Genomic DNA, 11,246 nt, shown 5'->3' on the forward strand with positions numbered 1-11,246 from the left:
GTGTGTGTGTGTGTGTGTGTGTGTGTGTGTGTGTGTGTGTGTGAATGGGCTGCCCTGTGCCCGGCAAGGATCTGTGCTGTCTTTCACTTGTGGAACTCGAATTAGAGTGACTTCTGGTAGCACTGGTGCTGACAGTGAATCAGGTAATTCGACCAGCCCAACCCGACTTACAAAGACCACTGTGGTCATCAAACAGACACAAAATCACCCACTTTAACCCAACTGTTTATTAAGATGAAAAAAAAAGGGGATATACATTTAAAGAGCTATATAGACAGCCTGGCAATCACTCAGGAGGGAACATCCAGGACCGTGCGGGAGCCTGAAACCGTTCCATTTGAAAGATAGTCAAAGGAGCTAAAATATTGACCAGGGAAAAAGATGCTTCAGGGATAAAAGACATTTATTTTTCAATGTTTGAGGGTTTATCTTGTGGAAGAGAGATTAGAATTGATCTATCCGTACCCCTAGAGATGGAACTTATGAGAAATACAATATTTCTACTGCGCACAGGACAGTATTTCTTTGTTAAGGTACAGATGGGCTGGCTGCGGTGGGAAGTGGTCCTCCGTGCGTCCATCTTTAAGGCAACATAGCTGGGCGAGTGAACTCCATCTCTGTTTCTCCCTTGCCCTTTAGACCGGTCTCTGTCTCTACATCTGCATCATTTCTGCCCGGGAGGACTGCGACCACCTTCTCACTGGTCTCCTTGCACCCATTCTGGCCCCCTCCAATCTGTTCACCATCTGCAAAAGCGTGGGCTTTACAAAATGCAAGGCCCGTCTTTTCGCCACACCCAGCTCTGCCCATTCCTCCGATGTTTTCCCACTGCTTGGAAAAATAAAACCAAAAGTAGAGCATGGCCTCTAAGATGCCTGTGTGCTCAGGCCCATAGCTTCCAACCTCATCGAGCTCCACCTAACTCACTGCTGTAGCCTCTTGGACCTTCTTTTAATCCTCTCGGACCTTCTCTTAATCCCTGGCGAGTACCATGTTCCTCTTGCAGCAGAGCTCTGCACACACATTCCTTCTACCCAGGATCTCTACCTGCTGCCCTCCTTCCTTGCTCAGTTCTTTGATACTTAGAAGCTCAACTCAACCTCAAACCTCCCTCCTTAAGATTCCTTGGTAACACACAAACAGCCTTGGGTGTTTGCTTATTAGCCTCTCTCTGTCTTTTAACGTGCCTTTCTGTAATGATTTTATTCATTCCTGTCTCCCATGTTATGTGAGTAGCTGAACAGGGGCACGTTTTTGTTCACCATTTTAACCCCAGCAAGTGTGGGTGCATAGTGGGCGCGCACATGTGTTTACTGAATGGTTAAATGATGGAGGATCTGCGGGGTTTCCAGAGAGTCAGGAAGATCAGGCAGAGGGGTAGCAAAAAACATACAGGAGGTAGACCAGATGGTTAGTAAGGTCCACAGCAATGTTGAGAGTCTGTGCTTTTTGTATATTTGGTTCAGGTTTTCTTAATGACAGTTATTCATTTTTATTACTTAGGGTCGACAAAACTACCTGCTGATGATACTTGCGTTTTGCATCATCTTGGCTGGAGCCTTATGCACAGCTTTTTCTAAAATCTAACAACCACAAGGCCAGCAGATGGCAGCAGTGCTTGAGAACACGTCTCTCCTGGACACAGAGACTGTGCTGAGAACAGCGTTCATGTTCATACAGCAAATGGATCTCCATCCATCCCGGATTAGGGTAAATGATTTTTTTTCCCCCGCCAAGGTGAGAATGAAGGAAAACACTTTCAGTCGAGCATAAAAATGAGAAATTCTTCTAATGAGCTATTTATGAAGCATTACATCTAAGGATGCTGCTTTAACGACAATATGTATTTACTGGTGCATAATCTAGAAAACAGTGTGGATTTCGTATACAAAGAACTTGGTATATGTCCAAATTTCCAACATATGAACCTCATTAGTGAAGAGAGGCATAAAAATGTTTTGGGGGGGAGGAATGGGAAGAAGACTTATAGTGGAATTAGAATCCAAAGATATCTGGGGCCTTTGTGAGAAAAGGTAAATGTCAGAGTTGGTAACAGAATGTGAAAAGGGCCATTTCATTATTTTTAGCCCAGACTTATTTTAACCTCAAATTAATGTTGCCCAGTTCTCCATCACCCACCTGACTTAGCTCAAAATGCCTTTTGATTATTTCCAGATCAAATCCATCCTCAGAGAACAAAAACTTCCACCACTGAGAATATGTGTGTAACACATATACATACGTAAACAAGTACACACATGCATACACATGCATGTATGTATGTACTACTCCAAATTGGCGGGAGATTCTAGAATTGGTGAAGTGAGATTCTAGCTTATCAGAGTGAGAATTTTAAGGGACCAACACACTCCTTTAGATGTACAATTTAATTTTTTTTTCTGAAATATCCTTTTCTAAAATCCCTCTTGTAACCGGTGGTTTTCTTCCTGTTTTAACTGGCGGTTTCCACTAGGTAAAAGAAAAATCACAGAAAATGATAGTGTTCTTTAAGAAAACTGAAATGGAACTGCTAGCACAATGTTTATCACCATGGTTCCCAAACTCTCAAAATAGTCGAATTAAAAAAACCTGGAAGAGTGCTGTCAATTTCACCCACTGCCTCACACAGGCAGAAAGTGTGTGACTCCCTGGCTAACCTGTATGGGTTCAAATCCCGCCTCTGCTTCTTAATTGGGTGACTGTGGACAAAGGTCCTGCACCCCCTGTATCAGATTCCCCATCTGTAGACTGGAGATAATGGTAACATCCATCTCACATGGTTACTGGGACGTTCAAATTTGTGAAAATCTGTAAAGTATTTTCATGAGCGTCTGGCGCTTGGCAAATATATAATTCTTTTTTTTTAATTCACTTTTGGCCGCATTGGGTCTTCGTTGCTGCACGGGCTTTTCTCTAGTTGCGGCGAGTGGGGGCTACTTTTCATTGCGGTGCACAGGCTTCTCATTGCGGCGGCTTCTCTTGTTGCGGAGCACGGGCTCTAGGCACGCGGGCTCAGTAGCTGTGGCTCGTGGGCTCTAGAGCGCAGGCTCAGTAGTTGTGGCGCACGGGCTTAGCTGCTCTGCGGCATGTGGGATCTTCCCGGGCCAGGGCTGGAAGCCGTGTCCCCTGCACTGGCAGGCGGATTCCTAACCATTGTGCCACCAGAGAAGTCCCTCTAATTCTTAGCTATTATAATATGTCTTGTTTGAGAAAGAAAGCCTGTGTCTGTGGATTGGAGAATACTTTGTAAGAGCTACTCCTCTCACCACCACCCACACTCAAGCAACTTCTTATGCCTCTCTATGAGTTCAATTTAAAAATGATACGGGAGGGCTTCCCTGGTGGCGCAGTGGTTGAGAGCCCGCCTGCCGATGCAGGGGACGCGGGTTCGTGCCCCGGTCCGGGAGGATCCCACGTGCCGCGGAGCGGCTGGGCCCGTGAGCCATGGCCGCTGGGCCTGCGCGTCCGGAGCCTGTGCTCCGCAGCGGGAGAGGCCACAGCGGTGAGAGGCTCGCGTACCGCAAAAAAAAAAAAAAATGATACTGGAGTCCCTGTTTAATTGTTGAAGTGTGAATATAAATAAATATTTGATTGTAACATCTTCCAAAAATTCATTTTAATTTTAACCTAAAATGTTGATATCTTTGAATCAATTGACATGATACGAAGCTATTTTTCTTGTTTAAATATATTTAAAAATTTTATATTAATGGCACTGAATTATTCCTTAGCTGAGGTTGCCAGTTTGTATGCAAAATTTTAAACGTGAAGTAAAGCAATTGCAGAGGAAAAGTGAAAAAAAAAATCTTATTACCACTCTACAGTTTCTGCTACCAGATAGTGCCTATAATGTTAGTACAGTAGTGTGGGAGAGAACAAGCTTTTTCAAAATGCTTACCAAACAAACAACTTTTTACTCCACTCCCTTCGCTTACCTTAGGAAGTTAATGCCCACGGTTCTTAAAGTTTGGGGGTTTCCTTTTTCCTTGTCTAGTATGGTCAGATTCTTGTGTTTTCATCAATTTTGGCTTGGCTTTCTGTCTCTGTGTTCAGAGGGCAGTAGCTTAGGAGGGCATAGCCCGCAATGAAGCTGGCATCCAGATTATGGTAATTTTCTACTATCAGAAGAAAAATGCCTGATTACCAAAAATCCCTAATGAGTTTTAAAGAATTAATAGCACAGACTTTCCCCTGAGCTACCAAACCTCCTTTTAGTCCTGTTATACTGATTAATTTGTACTTATAGAGTTGCTATCTACTAGCCTTGTATGTATCAATATTGGGCGAGCTTCTGAAAAACACATTGAGTAAAAAAGGTGAGTTGTAGAGATGTGTGCATGGTATGATACCATTTAAATAAATTTTTAAAAATCAAAGTAATATGTACATTTTCTGTGAATTCATATGTATGCAACATATTAGAAAAACATATGTACCGAACTCATAATAGTGAGAATAAAATGGTGACACTAGGTCAAGGTGACCTTGAGCATTACCTGTAATACTCTAATTTTTATGGCAATGAATTCATCTATGTGTTCTTTAATATGTGTTAAAGAATCAACGGCAGAAAATCTCAGAAGCATATGTCCAAATGTTAAAGTAATTAAAACTAGGTACTGTTTAAAATATCAAAGCCAGAATGCACACACACGAACACACAAACTAAAAAGACAAAGATCAAGACAAAGCTGGGAAATTTTCCAGCGTGGGAGTCCCACCTCCTAAAGGTGGAAGCCAGAAACTCGCTTTCCTAGCCTCCCTGTGGTAGGATCTGAGGGTTTTTCTGACCATGGAGCCTCCAAGCCCAATTCCATGGTCCTGCTGGGGATTCTGTGAGCTACCTAATATAGTTGTTGCAGAAATTTGGCCTCATTAAACAACAACAACAACAAAAACTCACAAATACCTTATAATCTATTTTAATCAACTTTAAGAAGTATAATTTGCATCCAATAAAATTCTCCCATTTTAAGTGAACAGTGCTATGAGCTTCAGCAAATATACACTCATGTAACCACCACTACACCCTAGATACAGAACATTTCCAGCAACCCTTCTGCCTCTTTGTAGCCAACCGGTGATCTGTTTTCTGTCATTCTAGATTACTTTTGCCTATTCTAAAATTTCATATAAATGGGATCATCTACAATGTACCCTTCATATCTGATTTCTTTCATCTTCTAGCCATTTTCAAACAATTTTTCCTGATCTAAAACAATGACAATGCATCCTCAATTGTTCACCCTAGTGGAAGAAAACCATATGTGTGTATTCAAAATAACAACTAAAGCAAAAATGATTAACATTTGGAATTGTTATATTTAAGTGTGTGATGTGTCATGTTCCAGAAAGTCACCATTTTAAATTAATAGTGTGGTTAAGAAGAATTCTTAGCTACCCTTTGAGTCCATCCCCAGTCTATAATGTTCTCTTCTGAGGGGCTGTAAGATATTAAACTGCTTAAACTAGATGACCTCCATTTTCTACATGTTGAAGAAAAACACCTGTTCTTGGGTTTCTTACAATGACCAAATGGATTATAATCTCTGGGGCTGGAAAGTATGAATTTGCATTTTTTACAAGTACTCTTGGTGATTCTTACCACACTGTGCTCTAATTTTTTTCTATTTGTGACTTATACCTTGCTATCTAAAAGATTTCAAAGTACTAGGTTATTACAAAATAAAAAAGAATATTGTCTTCCACTCCTAGAGGAAAGAGAGAAGATATAAAAGAATAGGTAATCCACTTAATTTTATGAAGATTTTTAGGAGAAAAAAATGAAATGCTTGAAACCATCCTGTTTAAGTGGAGTTTGGGGCAAAAAATAACAGTAATAATGACTGAGCATCATATTATCTTTTTTGTCTCAAACCACTTAACTTCCACACATTGAATCATCTCTGCCTGGTGGTCAAGTCTATTTTCACTTCAGATTATGCAGACTGATTCTTTCTCCAGTATAAAATCTCTAACACAATTTATGTTGACAAGATCCCATGAAAACAAACAAACAAAAATTCCAATTTCCAAATGGAGATTTTGCAACAAGATCTAGTGAAGCAAATCTAAACACTTGAATACACTGTTTGGTAATACTATCATGTGGAGATTTTTATGATGTGTCTGAGACTCTAGTAAAAACATGTTTATTATAAACACACAGAAGAACATGCAGTTCTTAGAAGGTTTTCCTCTGGATCATACCTGATCTGACATTAATTCGAATTTCACTCACTCATATTGAAGTCAAATTAAGCTCTATAGAAGTAAACGTGTGGAAGCATGTAAAAAACATGGTTCAGTCTTTTAAGAAATTTGTGCACAGTCTGAAAAAGGAAACAATAGATCCTCTCCATGTGTGTACCGCTTCTTTCAGCTGAAACCTGACACAGAGCTGCTGAAATACACAGGAGTAGGGTAAGTTGTCATTTACTTGACTGGTCACAGCATTATGAGCTTGGTGGTCAGTTCATTCACAATAAATTTTTTAAATACATAAAACGTTTTAGTAAGTGATAAAATTCCATAAATTTTGAGGGAGAAAAACATGGTAAGACTATGTTCAAAATAGTGTTTCTATTTGGTTCAAAATATGATATAGTAAGAGAAAGAAGCTTTGAGGAAACTTTGAGGTTTACTTTTATTGAGGCAATTTGTGAAAGTTGCTGGGTGATAGGCCATGGGTAGGAGAAGGTCGGTTTGTGGGGACTGAACTGATGCTTCTTCACAGCAGCTCCTAACAATGTCTGCTGTATGAGGAACGGAAGCCAGCAAAGAGCAAGGGGGAGTTGCCCTTGTCTGATCTTACAGACAGCTCTCCACTGGTTTTCAGTGTATAAACATCTACAGAGAAGCTTCTTCATCTGTCTTACAGCCCCAGTGAAGAGTGGACACCCACTAATGACCCCACTGACATGCTGGGGAAAGGCACCCAAGAACAACTCTTTTGAAGACTTCCCTGGTGGTCCGTTGGTTAAGACTCTGCAAGGGGGAAGGGGAGGGTGGGATGGATTGGGAGATTGGGATTGACATATATGCACTACTATGTGTAAAATAGACAACTAATGAGAACCTGCTGTATAGCTCAGGGAACTCTACTCGGTGCTCTGTGGTGACCTAAAAGGGAAGGAAATCTAAATAAGAGGGGATATATGTATACGTATAACTGATTCACTTTGCTATACGGCAGAAACTGACACAGCAGTGTAAAGCAACTATAGCCCCCAGCCCAAAAAAAAGACTCCATGCTTCCAGTGCAATCCCTGGTCGGGGAACTAAGACCTCACTGGAGGTCTAAAACCCCACACCCGAGTACTCACCCCAAGGGGATTAGCATCTGAGGTGCGACTGAAAGCAAATAGGAACAGCACATTTTAATGAAAAGCAGGTTCAGAGGAAACGTTACATTTTTTGTTAGTAACAGGAAATATATCATACTTTGAAGACTATAGAGAAAATCACTGGATGGTGTTAAGACTCCTACATACTACCAGCAGTGAAACTGTGGGCAGATCAATTGATTCCTCTGGATTTCATATTTTTGCTTTTAAAGAAATATTTTTTATTGTGCAAGTAGTAAAGTTCAAGTTTGAGAAAATTAAAATTGTCAATCAGAAAAATTATCTGACCACAGTAACCACCAAGAGCACTAGGTATGATTGCTGGGTTAAGAGACTATAGCCTGATATACCGTGATAATAATGTACATGTCTGTGTTCCTAAAATATTCATTTTAATATGCCTGATAAATATGCATGGTAAAATTATTTAAGGCATTAAATAATTCATTGTCTACTTTTTAAGATTAAGTAGTGTAACAGATAGAGGAAAATAGTCTTTCTTATTATTTCTGCATAATTTGTAACATATATAAATACCTAAATCCCAAGTATATAAGTAGTATTATCCAATACAATTTACTACTTACAGTTTAGAAAAGCGTAGAATTGGGACCTCTCCAAAAAAGAGCCATTCAACCTTAATAACTAGGGGAAATGTAGTCAGGTGAGTGTGAAAATGGGATATTCATACAAAGTGAGGCACTTGGTTGGTTGCTCTACCTTTAGTTATTTTGACGTATGCTAAATAACCATTCATTTAATTCATTTGTATAAATACATTTTCATATTTGACCACCAGGGGGCAGGATAGGTTTAGTTGTGAGAGTCTTTATGTTAAAAGATGTAAACTTTATTTTTTAAGTTTGGGCTTCCTCACTCTTCCCCGTCCCCACCCCTGCCCTGCACCTCTCTTCGGAAATGACTATAATTTGCCTTCAATGGATTTTAAAAATCTGAACTAGGAAAGAAAACTACTATCGGCCTTATGGCTTACATGTATCAGTCGAATCCCCAGTGTGACGTCTGCTTTTCAGTCTGTAAGTTTTCACGCCTTTTCAGCTTTATTATTTGGACTTAATCATTTGGTTTCCTGGAAGTTGAACACATCACAAAATAAACCCACACCTAGAGTTGTTCAAACAGCAGAGTGTGTCGCCTTAGAATATTCAGGACCTAGAAGAATTCTCGCATCCCGTGCTGCCAACACTGTGAGTAATGCCGAGCAAATACTGAGCTAGAAGTCTCGTAATTCTCTGAGCCAGTGACAGAACCATCATCACTAAATCGTCAGGCTGAATTGCCTCAGGTTTCTCTCTAATAATTCTTCAGCTTCATTAGACATTTTAGGTCACAGAGACCTGGGACTGTTTGCCCTGCTATTTTTGAAGAACTTTTTGCAACCAAGAGGCAGAAATGTTTTCCCAATAGGCTATTAAGAAATCCTATGCTGTATCTGGATGGATTCTAAATATGGATTCTTAAGGGTCTTCCCATCACTGGTAGACTGGCTTGTGGAAGGCGTGTTCTCAGTTCCTATTTCCTGGGTACAGAACGATGTCTTACTAAGGTGAATTGTTTGACGTAAATGGAGTAGCAAATGAGCCTGATGTCTGTTTCAGCTCTGAAGTGCCTAGTGGAAAATTACTGTGAAACAAGTTCCACGGAGATAGGAAAGCTGGACATGTCTAAAATGCTCAAATCAGAAACAGAGATATTTTCCAGAATCTTCTTAATTTCTCTTCATTTACACAACATAAGTCATTTAGAATCCTGTCTCTTCATTTTACATCATCTTATGATGCTTCCTATTGAGGACCTCAGGTCTGAAATTCCAAAATCACATATAGGTGTTGTCTTAGTAATAAAACCTTCAGCTTTCACATGGAAATATAACATAGTTCTTAAATAGGTGGTAAGAAAATGTATATAATTAACTCTCACAATATATTCCAATAGGATTTTGTGCATTTTATTGGGGGCGGAGGGGTTGAATGACAACTTGGTATTTATTCCAGCACCATTTGTTGAAAAATTCTGCTTTTCTCTGGTGTTCTGAAATATTTTTAATGAATGCCAAATTCCTATAGGTACTTGAATAAATCTGTGGGTCCTGTAATCATTTTTTGTGCTAGGACCACCGAGTTGTAACGTACTTTTTTTTTTTTAAGGTAAGTTTCCTTTATTTATTTATTTATATTATTTTTGGCTGCGTTGGGTCTTTGTTGCTGCGCGCGGGCTTTCTCTAGTTGCGGTGAGCGGGGGTTTCTCTTGTTGCAGAGCACGTGCTCTAGGCACGTGGGCTCAGTAGTTGTGGCTCGCGGGTTCTAGAGCACAGGCTCAGTAGTTGTGGCGCACGGGCTTAGTTGCTCCACGGCACGTGGGATTTTCCCGGACCAGGGCTCGAACCCGTGTCCCCTGCATTGGCAGGCAGATTCTCAACCACTGCGCCACCAGGGAAGTGCTGTAGTTACTGTCTTAATAACATATATTAAAATTGTTTAGCTTGTCCATTATTGTTGTTATTCTCTTTCAGGTTATTCCAGGCTATTCTTGCATGCTTACTTTTCTGGATGAATTTAGAATAAGTCTATAAAGTTCCAAGCAAACGCATAAACAGCAATGAGACAAAATACAAACAGATGTTTGTATTTTGTTTGGATAGCATCTGAATTTGTAGATTTAATTCAAATATTGAATTATATTTTAATAACAATTCAAATAATTCAATATATAAATACTGAGTCTTCCCATTCAAGAGCATCTAATATCTTTGCACATTTTTAAAATATTTTGCTTGTGCTACGGCATGATTTTCTATCTTATTATTGTTGTTTTCAAGTACCAGTTCTTGGTTTTATTTATCCGTTCTACTACTTATCTTTCATATATCTGCTGTAATCATTTTAATCCTCTTTATTTTTAATCTGAGTTAAATGGTGAATTCAATGTTTTATTCTACTTCTTTTAGTAAGTTTAAGTTCCTAGGCCTATTAATTTTTCTATAAATATGGTTTTAGACAAGTCACATAATTTTTGATATCTAGAGTTTTTATTTTCATTTTCTAGGGATTCTGTACTATCCATTTCAGTATCCTGCTTTACACAAGAATAATTAAGGCAGCACTTAAAAATGTCCAGGTGGTTAAAATTTTTAATTTTTATTTTTCTACTTTCTATTTTTCACATAATTAATGCAATCTATATTCTATTTATTAAAATATACTGAAGAATTTTTGGGGCGCTAAGATAGGATCTTAATTCTATAAATGCTTAATGATGTTTGAAAATTAGGTGTCATAACTGTTCTCAGACTATTAAATTCAGGGTATACCTATTAAATCAACCTTATTTATTGTCTTTTTCATAGCCTTTAAACAAATATTTGGGACCCCTGCTGTAGACAACTTAAAAGTATAAAAGAATATTAAAAAAGAAATCACACACCATCCCATAAAACTTAGATTATTACTATTAACATTTTAGTTTATTTTCAAGTGTTTCCTAAGGATATTTTATTTAATCATGTTATGCAGTATTAAATATTATTTTTCATTTATTCCTACATTAGTATTTCCTATGTTTTAAAAGAAGAACATTTTAATTAACATTTTAATGGATATACAGCATTCCAATATATCCCAGTCATAACTGACCTAACCCTCTCCCTGTTGTAAAACACTTGGGTTGTTTCCAACTGTTACTATAATTAATCCTGTTATGAGAACCTCTGTACTGGACCTTGGAAGTATCTCTATTTTCTTTTCTTTTTTTTTTTTGCGGTACGCGGGCCTCTCACTGTTGCGGCCTCTCCCGTTGCGGAGCACAGGCTCCGGACGCGCAGGCGCAGCGGCCACGGCTCACGGGCCCAGCCGCTCCGCGGCACGTGGGATCCTCCCGGAC

General features: G+C 39.2%; 1 protein-coding gene across 1 annotated transcript in view; it reads left to right on the forward strand.

Moving 5' to 3' along the window:
- Positions 1–1,587, forward strand: part of TMEM144 (transmembrane protein 144) — a 33,495-nt gene extending 31,908 nt beyond the window's left edge. The window contains exon 11 of the mRNA XM_007101323.1: positions 1,504–1,587. Coding sequence (XP_007101385.1) covers positions 1,504–1,587 — 84 coding nt within the window. The remainder of the gene's footprint in view (positions 1–1,503) is intronic.
- The last annotated feature ends 9,659 nt before the right edge of the window (positions 1,588–11,246 follow it).

The sequence above is a fragment of the Physeter macrocephalus genome, chromosome 7 (assembly GCF_002837175.3).
Source record: "Physeter macrocephalus isolate SW-GA chromosome 7, ASM283717v5, whole genome shotgun sequence".
NCBI classification, from domain to species: Eukaryota; Metazoa; Chordata; class Mammalia; order Artiodactyla; family Physeteridae; genus Physeter; species Physeter macrocephalus.